General features: G+C 49.1%; 1 protein-coding gene across 1 annotated transcript in view; it reads right to left on the reverse strand.

The window, feature by feature from the left end:
- The window catches only part of Susd3 (sushi domain containing 3), a 19,074-nt gene extending 10,182 nt beyond the window's left edge, over positions 1 to 8,892 (reverse strand). Inside the window, exon 1 of the mRNA XM_013026449.1 lies at positions 8,776 to 8,892. Within this exon, the coding sequence (XP_012881903.1) occupies positions 8,776 to 8,863 (88 nt within the window). The 5' untranslated portion in view covers positions 8,864 to 8,892. The remainder of the gene's footprint in view (positions 1 to 8,775) is intronic.
- Between the last annotated feature and the right edge of the window lie 5,698 nt (positions 8,893 to 14,590).

Raw genomic sequence — 14,590 nt, forward strand, 5'->3', positions numbered from 1 at the left:
CTCCTCCTCCTCCTCCTCCTCCTCCCTCTCCCACTACTCCTCCTCCCCTTCCTCCTCCTCCTCCTCCTCCTGTACCCATCCTGGGACTTGAACTCAGTGGTGCTCTACTATTTGAGCCATAGCTCCCCTCCCAAATATTTGATGGCTAACTGCAGAGAAGAGTCTCAAGCCCAAGCTGGCTCTGAACCTCAATCCTCAGATATTAGCCTCCGGGTTGCTAAGATTACAAGTGTGAGCCACCAGTGCCTGAGTTGTATACTTTAAATGAGTGAATTTTATATGAATTAGAGCCCAATAGGGCTGTTAAAATCAAGAGGAAAATATTTCAACTAAGAAATACTTACACAGGCTGGGTGCTGGTGGCTCATGTCTATAATACTAGGTACTCAGGAGGCTGAGATTTGAGGATTGTGGTTCAAAGCCAGGCCAGACACAAAAGTCCCTGAGACTCTTATCTCCAATTAACCACAAGAAAACAGAAAGTGGAGCTGTGGCTCAAAGTGGTAGAGTGCTAGCCTTGAGCAAAAGAGCTCAGGGACAACACTCAGGCCCTGAGTTCAAGCTCACAACTAGAAAAAAAATATTTCTACATATTTAAGACCTGAGATGCTGGCTTTTTGTGTATGTGTGTGTGCCTGCCATTCCTGGGGCTTGAAGTCAGGGCCTGGGCACTGTCCCTGAGATTCTGTTTGCTCAAGGCTAGAAAGTACTCTACCACTGAGCCACAGCTCCACTGGCTTTTTCTGAGTAGTTTGTTAGTTGTAAGAGTCTCATGGACATAACTGCTTTGCCTGGCTTTGAATTTCAATCTTCAAATCTCAACCTCCAAGGTAGCTAGGATCACAGGTGTGAGCCACCAGAGCCGGGCTTTTTTTGTTATTGTGGATTTAATTTTTTTTTAATTTGTTTGAGATTAAAACCAGGTTAAGGGGCTGGGAGTGGCTCAGTGGTAGAATGCTTGCCTTGCATGCATGAGACTCTGGGTTCAATTCCTCATCACCACATAAGCAGAAAAAGCCAGAAGTGGCGCTGTGGCTCAAGTGGTGGAGTGCTAGCCTTGAGCTGAAGAGCTGAGGGACAGCGCCCCATGACCAGCAAAACAACAACAAAAGCAGGTTAAACTATTTTTAACAGATTTTCTGATGAGGGTGTGGGAGGAATGGACAAGTTCTAGGATGGTATATGATGGTGTATGCAGGATGTTGGGAGTGTTGGCTCAGAGAGGGGGGCATACTGACCCAGAGCATCACTCTGTGTTAGGTGTGGTTTAAAACCTCTGGTCTGGACCATTTCCTGAAGCCCTCAGATGACCCTTACTGGCCTTGGGTCACTCAGCTCCCAAGGGTTCAGCTGGGACTTGAACTGTGCTCTACCAACTGAACCACACCTCCAGCCTTTTTTGCTTTAGTTTTTTTTTAAAGGTAGGGTCTCATGCTTTTTGGCCAAACTGCTTTTGGTCTATGAACTTCTTATTTATACCTTCCATGTAGCTGAGATTACAAGGCAGGACCACAATACTCAGCCTTGAGACTTAAACTCTTGACTCTAGAATTTTCTTCCTCATAGCTACCAGCTCTGTATCCACAGGCATCAAAGCAAGAATGAAAAAAGGAAGTATGACTCTGTACTCTCTCAAGGAAAGGAAACCTTTTGCTTTTTCAGGTCCTGAGATCTCTCTGGATATATACTGACTTACTGACCAGAGAAGTAGACATGGGGGTTTCAGAACTATGGCAGACAGCAAGGCAGCCATGGGCCAGCTACCAGACCCTTCCACAGGACACCAGGCAGCCAGCACTTCCCAGTGCTCAATTTAGAGCAGTAACTTCTGCATTCTTGTAAGGCTGGGCCAGCAGAAGAGGCCAACCCTACCACCAACCAGAGATTTGTAACAACTATGGTAAAGGGTGCACTGGGGAGGGAAGTCAGTGAGGGAGAGTGGACTGGTCTATCTGATAAAGCACACATGGGCATTGATCCATCATTTAACTTTTTTGAAGTGGGGGGGTGGTGGTACTGAGCGTTGAACTCAGAACTTCATGCTTTCTAGGCAGGTGTTTTACCACTTAAGGTATGCCTCATCATTTCAAACTAAGACTTCATCCCAAAATAAATGACAGGTAGAATAGGCACAGGGTCAGACAAGTATGTGAGGAAGCAGGCAAGGGGTGATATGAGGGCAGAATGGTGCTTGGGTATAGTTCTAAAATCCTTTGCAGGGGGCGGCGGGGGGGGGAGCTAGAGGCTTGGCTCAAGTAGTAGAGCAAGTTTGAGTTCCAGTCTTAGACAAAAATGTCCTTTTCCTTCTGCTGTGTGCCAGGAAGGAATAAAAATGCCAGAGGAGCTTCTCACAGTCTGGCTGCCACAGAATTGACCTCTTCTGCCTCTTCCTGAGCAGGAGGTCCCTGCCTAGGGTGGGCTCAGACCTGTTGATACTAAACTGGTACAGGTCTGGGAACGGAGGTCTCTGCTATGCATAAGGGGTATGACAGGCCAAGGCCTCCTATGAATCGGTGGCCACTAGTGAACCTGGGTTGAGGGGCTGGCAGGGCCTTTTGCTGGGAGATATTGGGGGCCCTTGTCACTCCCTGCCTGGGACCTGTGTTCCCCACTTGCAGTTCTACACTAGCTTCCTGGCAGGGGAGACTAGAAGAGATATCTACAGAAGGAAACTACCACCATAAACTACCCCTAAGTGTGTCTTAGGGACAGCAGTGTGGATAGCCTAGCAGGAGAAGAGTGGCATAATGAGATGTCCCAACTCAGTTCACACTAAGTCTGTCAACAGCCACATCCTGTGCTCTGCAGCTGGGTTCCGCTGTGGTGGGTGTTTGTGTCTTCAGACAGCAACTACAGGCTTTGGCACACTTCGCAGTGTGCACCAGCCACAACCCAGGCAGCCCCAAATCTTCAAGGACAGACTTCCGGCTTCTGTCACTGAGCCTCCACAGCATGGGGTGGGGGCAAGAATGATGTCATTTACCCACATTCAAAGAAAGGGAAACAGCCCCCTGTCACACTGCTCTGTAAGAAACCAGGATGCAGGGGCAAATGAAATACTTAAATAAAAACAATTCAGGTCCAGCAAAATGGGCAGCAGCCCCAAAGCTGTGCCTGGGCAAAGTGGGCAGAGAAGGCTGGGTTTTAGTAGAGGTGGGGGGGGGCAGTCTCTAGGAGACCCACAATAGAGGACTTCAAATGTAGTCCTGACTCCAAACACAGCATCAGACTACACATTTCCTAGCCAGCTAACCAGGGGCCCTCACAAGGCAGAGCCCCTGCTCCTCGCTATGTTGTAGGAATAGTTCTTCCTTTAAAATTGAAATGAAAACTGGAAGAGAGCAAGGGAAAGGGTGACATTGTCCAAAAAGAGACATATTCTTTACCTGACTTACATAACTGTAACCCTTCTGGACATCACTTTTATAATAACAATGATTTTTAAAAAAGAACTTAAAGAAAGACATTAAAACCAGGTACTGGTGGCTCACATGCCTATACTTATAACTATTTAGGAGGCTGAGATCTGGGGGTTATGGTTCAATGCCAGCCCTGGCAAGAAAAAGGGTGAAACCCTTATCTCCAATTAACCACCAAACAGTGAGAACTGGAGCTGTGGCTCAAGTGGTAGAGTGCCAGCCTTGAGCAAAAAAACTAAGGAAGAGCACTCAGGTCCTGAGTTCAAGCCTCCATAATGGCACAAAAGAAAGTGATATATAAAAGGAAAGAGAGAGAGAAAGGAAAGAAAGAGAGTGAAAGACAGAGAAAGAAAGAAAAAAGAAAGAAAGGAAAGAAGGAAGAAGAAAGGAAGGAAGAAAGGAAGAAAGAAAGAAGCAGAACTGGGGGCATGTCTCAAGTACTCCTAGCAAGCACAGAGACCTGAGTTCAAATCCCACTACAGCCAAAATCAAATAAAATAGATGTGTATGGGGAAGGTGACAATGCACTGGGGCTGGCCCTGCCTTGTTTACTTGTGTAGTTCAGGGAGCCTTCCACCCAGCAAAGCCCAGCTTTCTTTAATCTACATACAATCAATGCAGGCACAGGCAGGCACCCCAAGTTACTAGTGAGACCCAGCCCTCTCTAGGGGCACCCTTGTGGAGCCCTTAGCCTTCTTCCAGCCCCAGATAGGTTTCTGAGGGAGTTAACTCCTGGCCTCTGGGGTCTGATCCTCACCTGACCCAGTCACAGGAATAGGGTTATATTGTGGAGACACAGAAGCAGGAACTAACACATCGGACCAACCTGAGTGGGACTTGAACTCAGGACCACTGTCCCTCGGTATTTTTGCTCAAGGCTGGCACTCTATCAACAGGCCACAGCTCTGCTTCCAGCTTTTGGCTGGTTAACTGGAGAGAGGAGTCTTTCAGATTTGTCTTCCCAGGTTGGCTTCAAACTTGGATGCTCAAATCTCAGCCTGCTGAGTGGGACTATAAGTCATATCCCAAGTATCCCAGGGCATAATGGTACCCAGAGCACCAAACATGATAGCCCCAGAAGGCCTTCATCCCCAAGGTCCCCATCCTTCCAGTCCACAGCCCATAGAAAACTCTGACCCCTAGATTCTACCAGGGTCCTGCCCCCATCCCTGCCTTGGAAAGCTAGCAAACTCTTCTAAACTCTGGGCTGAGCCCATTTTTCCAGATGAGGAAACTGAGGCCTACAAACCTAGCTGAGTTTCCTGAGAAAACATTAGCAGAGCTGAGGATGGCTGTTCCCACAGGACTCAAGCCGATATAAAAAGGATAGGATGTGTTGGTAGAGAGTGGCTCATGCTGGTAAACATAGCTACTCAAGAGGCTGAATTCTGAGGATCACCATTCAAAGCCAGCCTGGGCAGGAAAGTATGTGAGACACTTACCTCCAACTAATTAGCAAAAAACTGGAAGTAGAGGTGTGGCTAACGTGGTAGATCACCAGCCTTGAATGAAAAAATCTAAGGAACAGTCACCAGGTCCTGAGTTCAAGCCCCACGACTAGCAAAAAACAAAAGTATAGGGATGATAGGGTTGCAGAACCAGTACTACAGCCCATGAAGTCTGTAACCATACCAGGGATGTTTGAAAATTTACCATGACTGGTGGTCTCTGACCATCATATTCCTAATCCCTAATAAGAGAGATCCCCCCAAAACTCAGCTGCAAACCCCAGCCACCCTTACATGAGCCCCTACGCCCTGCAGACCCATGGCCATTCATTCCTCATTGAGCCCCACTCCCTAGGACCTCTTCACATGTGGTACCTAAGAGTTGAATCCCAGCTACTTTGTCCCCTGCTTAAAGCACAGCATCTCTCTCTGATGCCCCTCCAGACCAACTCTGCAGGCATGGTCTGAGGCAGAATTGTCTTTCTGTCTTACTTAAGGGTCCCCAGGGACACTGGACACTGTATGACTTCCCATCCTCAATGTGTCCCCCTCTCATCCTCAACCTTTTGGCCTCAGCTCTGATGCGTGTGTGTGTGTGTGTGTGTGTGTGCGCGCGCGCGCACACGCGCGCACATGCATGTGCGTGCATATGGTGTTGTCCTGAGGCCGGCTTGAACTCAGGGCCTGAGTACTATTCCTGAGTTTTTTCACTCAGAGCTATCACTCTTTCACTTGAACCACAGTTCCACTTCTAGTTTTATGGTAGTTAAATGGCGATAAGAGTCTCATAGACTTTCCTGGCTGAGCTGGCTTTGAACTGGGATCCTCAGATCTCAGCCTCTTGAATAGCTAAGAAGAGCCCTGTCCCTGGTCCATTATTATGCAAGCACCTGTGAAACCTCTTTTTATGCATTATGTAGAACTAAATCTTCAAGAAAAGGAAAACACAAACAGAACAAAGTGAATGGTTTAGTGCAAATGAAAAACACACACACACACAAGGTCGAGCCTGGCCATATCTCACAGGATAGTATTGAAGACAGAAGCACATAAGGCCACCCCCCCTAGCCTAGAGGGACTCCTAGCCTGTGGCCCCCACCTGACATCTGCCCAGCACATATGCCTCAGCAGTGTTCCCAGGCCCTTACATCATTGGGGCACGTGGCCTACCCTGGGCAGGGCCTCTATTCTCCCAGCCCCACCCCCCCTAGTCCTTGAGGCCAGTGAGTGTAACGAAGATTCTTGCTTGTTAATCTTTTATCTGGAACTTTGGACTACAGGCCAGTCCCTTCTTTCCTCCCCCCTGGAGCCCACACCATCTCCTCACCCTGACCTTTTCAGTAAGTGCCCTTTTATGCTGTCAGAGGCTCCTAGGAGAAGGGATGGCAGGCCACTGGACTCAGTCTCAGCAGGAGTTGCAAGCTGGGCCTGGATCTCTACTTGCTAATGAGTCCCTGTATGATTTTGCTCCAGGACTCAGTTTCTTTAAATACAAAATGGGAATCCTTAGAAGAGATTTTCTCAAGAGTTCTCAGAGGTGACTTATGCATATACAGAAACTCTTGAGAATAGAACCTTCCAAGACTTTAGCAGATGATATGTAGCACCAATGCTAAATATGGAAGGCCCATAACTCTGGCTAAGTGTTCTTAGAGTCACTTCCCTCTCTGAGCTTATCTCTCAAGGGAAGAATAGCACCAACTTCAGAGCTCCTAAAAAGCTGTATCTCCTAAGCAGAGCCCCATATTGTGAACTGTATACTCTCTTTCTCCCAGAACTGAACTGGGAAAATTTTAACTAAGAAAAATTGTGTTGCCCAAATGCCTAAAGGGTCAGGAAACGGAGGCTTCTTGTGCTCTGCCTCTCATCAGCAGCTCTGCCTAGCAGGAGACCACAGCCACATCTCAAGGCATCAGTAGGCCCTGTTTTAATCACACTGGCTCCCAGCGGGCCTCAGTTCTCCTCTGTAAAATGGGTACAGCCCAGCCCTTTGGCTGAAGAAATAAAACCACAGAGCCTGCCTCACCTACCCATTGGGCATTTCTTTCTGGACTCTTCAAGGTCCCTTCCAAGAGTGCTAAGGGGGTGGCCTCCAGTTCTCTGGAACCCTGTGTCCCTGGAAGGCCTCCCAGATTAGGGAGTACAGAGCTACCTTGGGAGCAGGGCCAGGGCCTGCCATTCCACAAATATTCTAAACCCTACTCTGAGCCATCCTCCACCTCCCCTGGAAGACAACAGACCCATAGGATACTGGCTCTCTGTCCTTTCTATTTACCCTAGGAAGGCTAGTGATAACACCCATTCTATGATGGGGGGGCTGGGCATCCACACCCCCAACCACTGTTTAGACAATAACAAATATCAAAAAGACCTAAGCTCCATCCCTTCACCTCATGACCCATATCACAGCATACAAGACTGAGGCTATCAGGGGTGGAGCCACGGGAGTCCATATTACAGCATTACTCAGGGCAGGGCAAGGATGATCCCAGGACTCCACGTGGCCTGTCCACAGCCACGCAGGTATACAATATTGATCACTTAGTACATAGGGAAACTGAGGCTCAGGAAACTCATCACAGGTCAAAGGGAGGATTGTAATCACATCTCTAACCAGGAGGAGGGGAGGGGGTTGCCTCACAAGTGGGAAGTGCCCAGAGACTGGACCTCACAGGTGCATCACTGAAAAGAAGCCGTTTCAGAGCTTACTGGAAGCTCCCAGGAGCCAGACAGGGACAAGTAAGACCCCCCAACCCATCCCCAACTAAACAGCCTTTTGTGTGCTAATGTATCAGAGCCCCCAGCCTTTCCAGGCTGACCTTGGGCAAGTCCCACCAGCTCTCCTAATCCTTGAAATCGCCTCCTCCAGGCTGATAGGCCAAAAGGACTCTTTTGAGTCCCAGGCCATACCAGGTTCAGGGCTGGCCCCCAAATTATAGAAGCAAATAGTCCCTAATTTGGCCCCCCAAGACCACATTAAGGACTCTGAGCATTTGACTGATGGGGTAGGGTAGTATCAACCAAAATAAACCAAATCCACCAGGACTGGGGCAAGCCTTTCGGCTTCTGCAATGCTAAGCAGTAACCAGACTCCTCATGTCAGCCTTCAAGCCCAGCTTCCTCTTGGGCCAAGAGACTAAATCAATCGGGCTTCAGCCGAGTTCCCCAAGACCCTCAAATCCAACCCAGGTGGGCAGTGGCCAGCAGACTGAACTTTTGGAAAATAGAAGTTGCAGGGTTCGGGTTTGGTTGTGTTTGTAAATGGATTCGACTTTAGAAGCATTCATGGTGCAAAGCTGGCGTTCAAACAGGAACGGGAGCCTTGGGCACTGAAGGTGAAACCTCTTACGCGTATTTTTGAAACTATACACTTAAAAGTAAAATAAAAGCTTCCTTCCTTCCTTCCTTCTGGAGACCTTTGAACCTTTTAAGAGCCTAAGCCAACTCTAGGCCCCACTGCATGGTGACCTCGGCCAGTCCCTTCTCGCTCACAGGATCAGTTTCTCCTTTTGTAAGGCGAGGCTGGCTGGGGTGGTCACCAGGAACCTCGAAGAGGACACCTGCCTGCAGCACGAAGTGGGCGCCCCGGGGTGCTGCGTGCCCCGCGGGGTGGGACCGGTTCGGACTTCCGCAGGCCCCGGGACATTGGGGGAACCCGAGAGTGCGGGAACCCGCAGAGCGGACTGCTGCGTCCCGTCCGCCTCACTGCCGGGTCTCGGCTCGTGCGCGGGAAGTCGGGGAGGGTCTTCTTTAGGCCCCCCTCAGCTGTGTAACCCAGGCGTCCCGGGCCGTGCACACCCCCTAGCAATGCAGCCCCCTCGTTCCTCGCCTCCCCCCTCCCCGCTCCGCCCCGTCTGTGATAAGGGTAGAGAGAGATCCCCTCGGAGACCTTACACCCCAGTGCTCACCTGTACGGTTCACCGCGGCGGGCGTGGTGTTCCCGGCCCGGCCCCGGGGCTTCGCCCGGCCGCGGAGGGTCTCGGCCACCCGGGGCATCTTGCGCGCTCCGCCGCGGCTTCCCTGGCCGGTGGAGACAGGGGGCGGGGCCCCGAGGGGTGTGCGCAGGGGGCGTGTCCGCCACTCCCCCAGCCACGCCCCCGAGGCGTGGTGCCTAGCCTTGGACAGGCCCACGCTGTGCCTGGAGGGGAGGCCCGCGCTAGGGACAGGTAGGGGCAGGGTTCTGGCTGGGGCGACCACGAGGAGCCCCGCTCTGTGACTGCATTCCTGAAGCCAGTCCTGGACAGGTGTTCCTTGGAGGCTTCCCATGCCTTTTCCTCTCCTGGACTCTCCTGTCCTGTTCCCCCATCTTGGCTCCTAGAGTGATTTTTCACGTGTTTCCATATGTTTGTTTGTGTTTCGATTAGGGTTTCTCGGGTGCATAGTTCAACAGGTGCCAAAGAATTGAAAACAAAATCCCTTTTCCCCTGCTCCTTAGACTACTCCCAGCGTGTCTTATGTGGTCTGTTTCTCTTGGGTCTCACTTATAGGCAAGGCTCTCTCAGATTCTCCTGAGGAGGCTGGTCATACTGTAATCCTCTGATGTGAGTAGGATTAGCAGCAAGTGTGTGTGTGTGTGTGTGTGTATGTGTGTGTGTGTGTGTGTGTGTGTGTTTTCTGGCTGACCCCTTCAGGTCCAGCTCCCTGGGTGGGCCTCTCTGGGCCCCGAAGTGTGTGGTTCACCCATTCTTCTCCCTCTGGAGCCCTCCTACCCCCAGGGTCCTAGAGACAATCCCTTACCTACACAATAGCCAGGGAGAGATTTTACACCCTGAATTTGGATTTTCTCAGGAAAGTTACTCTAGCAGAGGTAGGAAATGCAAGGGTCCTGAGGTAGGAATATGTTTGGCTTCTCCAAGGACAACCAGAATCTCAGAGTGGCTGGCCTTTGGCATGCCTTGAGAAGGCTAGGAAGATAATCCAGACACTGGCAAAGCTGGGACAGGTATGGCTCTAGCCAGGCAAGTGACCATGAGGAATGTAGTTAATCTGAGAGACTATAGAGTAGGGATCCAGTAGGACAGGCTCTCTCCTGACCTCTGCTTTGTGAGTCCACAGAAGCTGAGGAACACACAAGGGACTTTCCTCAGTCTCTATCAGAGTTGGTTTCACTCCCTAATATCTCATTTTGGACTGTGGGCCACAGATGATGCTTTCTTCAATTTCCTCCATGCAAAACTGAGCATGTGTGTCCTCTCTGCCTAATGGGGAAGGACCATGTACCATACCACTGTGACCCTACCCCCTCTAAAACATACTTCTAGAACCCCAGAATTCCCAGGTTACTTGCCTGAGAACTGTGTGGACCCTTTCTGGGTATTTCCCCCCCTCACCCCCTCTCCCAGCCTCCCTGAAGGGCAGTTGCCTGTTTGCATATGTGTGGGGCTGGGAAGGGAGGTCTGGAACAACCTTTGATTGCAATTGGAGCTGTGTAGGATGTACAAACTCTAGACTCTCTGGGGCTCTCCACATACCTCTATGCTATGGCTCAGGCCTCTAAGAATCCAACAATGCTAACCACCTGACCATTTAGGGAGTGTGTGCTTCCTAGGCCTGTGTAACAAAGGACCACAGATACAGTGCCTTAGAACAAAAGAGATTCATTATCTCATCATTCAGGAGGCCAGAATCTGAGCTCAGTATGTGGGAAGAGCTTGTTTCCCCAAAGGCTCCAAGGGAAGCCCTTCTCTTCTCTTTCTTCTCACCTCCTCTAGCCTTCCAGCTTCAGGCAGTCCCTTGGCCTCTGACAGCAGGCTATATATGTATGTCTCTCTGGGAATGTCCTTATGAGATGAGGGCTGTCCAGACTGAGGGCTGTGTAAAGCCCGGCAAGTCCTTTGTCACATGACAGTATAGAACTATATGGTTGTTTTTTTTTTTTGGATCCGGTCGTGGGCCTGAACTCTGGGCCTGGGCGCTGTCCCTCAGCTCTTCAGCTCAAGGCTAGCGCTCTACCACTAGAGCCACAGCGCCATTTCCGGCTTTTTTCTTTTTGCTCATGTGGTGCTGAGGAATCAAACCCAGGGCCTCATGCATGCAAGGTAAGCGCTCTACCACTGAGCCACCTTCCCAGCCCCCTATATGTTTCTTATATGCTTTGCTTCTGCTGACCATGACTAAATGCATGTGTTTAATAACCTTGTATGGCTTGCAAGTGATGTTATACCTATCCAAATTATCCTTGGCAGAAAAAAAGGTTCCCGGCCCTTTAAGACACCACTCATAATAGATTTAGGCCCACTCCAGTGTACTGATGACAGATGTATTGGTTATATCTACAATGACCCTAGCATCAAATCAGATCAAGTTCACAGGTCCTGAGCATTTGTACTTGGGAGGAACAACTCAGTCCTTAATGGGACAGAGCATGTTCATCTGAGAAGTTGTAATTTCATCTACACATCCTCAAGGGTAATGGCACTAAGCCTCCATGCGCTCCATTAGAGGACCTATGCCACATTCTGCAAGAAACTGTATTCCTGGTTGTGCTTCTTGCCACCATAGCTACCTTCAGAGCAGCAAGAAGGTTAAGGCTGAGATCCAAGCATTGTGGTTTGAAGCCAGTCTAGGCAGAAAAGTATATGAGATTCTTGTCTCCAATTACTCACCAAAAAAACTGGCAATGGAGTTGTGGCTCAAAATAGTGGAGTGTCAATCTTAAGCAAAATAAAAAACAAAACAAAACAAAAAAAAACAAAACTCAAAACTAAAGGAAAGCCAGGCCCCAGTGAGTCCATGAGACTTTTATCTTCAATTAACCATCCAAAAGCCAGAAGTGAAATTGTTGTTCAAATGGTAGAGAACCAGCTTGGAGTAAAAGTGCTAAGGGACTGTAATAAGGCCTTGAGTTCAAGCCCCAGGACCAGTACACACACACACACACACACACACACACACACCCCAAAAAGAACTGACACCCTGTGGACTGACTACATGCCGGGCCAGTTTAGGAGTGGGGACACAGTGTAGCCCAAGATGAGATCAAATCCACTTGGGGGCTGCTCCTGCAAATCTAAACCTAGGCAATCTTCTTCCTGCTTTCTGAATCTTTTCTGCACTTCCTGAATTTGCTACAATGAAAACAGGAAACAAAGATTTCCATCACTTCCTACATGTAAATGATTAAAAATTGTTCCCAACACTGTTACATTTGTCACAGAAGACATAACCTGAACTCTTACATTACAGGTGGACATAACCTGGGGAAACTGAGGTTCTAAGAAAGAAACTATCTTGTCTGAGGTCACTGGCATGTTAGGATTACACCTTATTATTATGATCTAAGGCATTCCATTCTAAGGATAGAGTTTCAGGGGCATGTTGAGTTTCAGGGGCACTTCGTCTGTGTTTTCTTTGACTGAAGCTGCTCCAGCTAAGCTGGGAGGTAAGAAGGTACCTAGGTGGGTCAAGGGCAACCAGAAGCTTAATGCTCAGAGCCTGTTAAGCTTCTTTGAGGCCTAACACCTGCCCAGTGAGCAGGACTGGCCCCCTACTGCCTGGTCATCAGAGAGGTTGCTTCCCCTCCTCCCCTCTTCCCCCTCTACTCCCAACCCAATCAGTGGCACTCAGATCTTACCAGGTATGTGGGCACCCATGCTCCAATCCTGCCTCTTTACCATCCTAGCCCAGTCCCACCCAGTCTCTGCTCAGCCCTGAGTGAGCCCCCACCCTTCTCTGAGCTTGAGTCTCTTTCTCCTACCTCCTCATGAGAAAAGTTCTGACTGCCAGAGCAAGTCTGGACCTAGCTTGAACTCTGGAGGCAGATTTCTTTAGGCCCTCCTAGAGGTGAGTGTTCTCGGTGGACTGTAAGGCTGGCCAAGGCCCATCCAATTGCAGAAATCAGAGAGACTTGGATTTCTGAAGCTGCTGGGTCTCTTGTAAGACAGAGGAGGAGTCTGAGGCCTAAAAAATGAATGTCTGTCTGAGCAATACAGCTCATCCCAGAATTTTTCTATACAACTAGAGTCTGTCTGAACTCACCTTATAGGACTTGAGCTCTTTCTACCTCAGCTTCCCCACCTGCAAAACTGACATGCCAGCCAAGCATTGGTGGCTCATGCCTATAATCTGAGCTACTCAGGAAGCTGAGATCTGAGGATCAAGGTTTGAAACCAGCCTGAGCAGGAAAGTCCATGAGACTCTTACCTTCAATTAACCACCAAAAAGCCAGAAGTGGAGCTGTGGCTCAAGTGGTAGAGCACCAGCCTTAAGCGAAAAAGCTAAGGAACAACACCCAGATTCTGTGTTCAAGCTCCAGTAATGGCATAAAAACAACAATAACAACAAAATCTAACATGAAAGAACCCAAGGCAAAGAAAGGCCTAAATATAATGCCTCAATGGTAATGCCAGGGATATGTGATAGGGGATCTTTGCCACTATTTCTGGAGGTGCTGTCCATAGGTTTTGTGTCTACACTCTGCCTACAATGCCAGTACCCAGCTTTCATTGACAGATGCTTCACTGCTCCAATTTTTATAGATGGGAAACTGAGGCTTGGGCCTATGCATCACACATTTCCTATATGGCTGTTTCAGTCATTTGCAAAGGATAGTAACCCAACATTAAAACTCTCTGCAGGTTTTTGGCCCCCTCTCTGTGTCCAGCATGTGTCCCTCTTTTGGCCTCATTTCACCCATCATAGTAGGGGGGATAGCTACCCATGGCTTCAAGGTTCTAGGTAAGAGCGTTGCAGGGCATGGTACCTGAAGCCAGATAAGCACCTCATCCCAGCATGGACCACCCTGGACCCATCACTATGGCCAGACAGAGAATCTTGGATAGGCCAGGGCTTCAGGATCAGATACTATATAACAGAAACTTTGAAGGTCTTATTCATTTTTGCAGGGCTGGGGGGATAGAACCCAGGGTCTCATACATGCTCAGCAAGCACTCTATCACTGAATAACATCCCCAGCCCAACATTTCTTGAAATAGCAATCATCTTGTCATATGCTTACAAACCTGTAGTTCAGGCAGGGCTTGGCATCTTCCCTCTGCTTATGCAGATGCTCAACTGAAGCAGGAGGGTCCATTCCCAAGACACCTCATCACAGGCTGACAAGTTGATGATGGCTGACTCCATGGCTGACTCCTCTCCACAGGGCCCCTAGGGCTTCCTTGTAAGGAAACACGAGGTTTGGAAGCTAGCATGAGGCTGGCTTCCAAGAGCCAGCATTCCCGGAAATCAGAACTGGAAGCTACTAGCTTCTCAAGGTCTCAGTTCACTGTTTTTTTTTTCTGTTGTACTCAAGCACAGAGTACAGATAAAGGGGTGGAAGAGTCTTCACCTTTTACTGAGATGAAAGTGTTCTCACAAAAACCAAAGCCTGGCTTTGGGCCAAAGTACTAGGCCAGGTTGTCCCTAAGTCTTCTTGGATATTTGCTGAACCTCTGGGAAGATCTTGCTTCTAATTAAGGCCAAGATCAGGGAGAGACCCTAATAAAAGTGTAATCCCACTCAAAGTGTATACACACACACACACACACACACACACACACACACACACACACACACACACACACACACCCCTAAACACTGATATTATTTAGCATGGCCTTGAGACAGTGCGTAAATTCATGGTGCCTAACTTTTTCCAAATTGTGTGGAGGCATTGGACATTTGCCTGTCCTCTGGTCTGTAACACCACCACTTGAAAGGGCATAGAAAGTCAAGATTATTCCTGGAACAGCTGATCCCAAACACATCTGGAATCCTGATGTTGAT

Source organism: Dipodomys ordii, unplaced genomic scaffold (genome assembly GCF_000151885.1).
Source record: "Dipodomys ordii isolate 6190 unplaced genomic scaffold, Dord_2.0 Scaffold93, whole genome shotgun sequence".
In the NCBI taxonomy this organism is placed as follows: Eukaryota; Metazoa; Chordata; class Mammalia; order Rodentia; family Heteromyidae; genus Dipodomys; species Dipodomys ordii.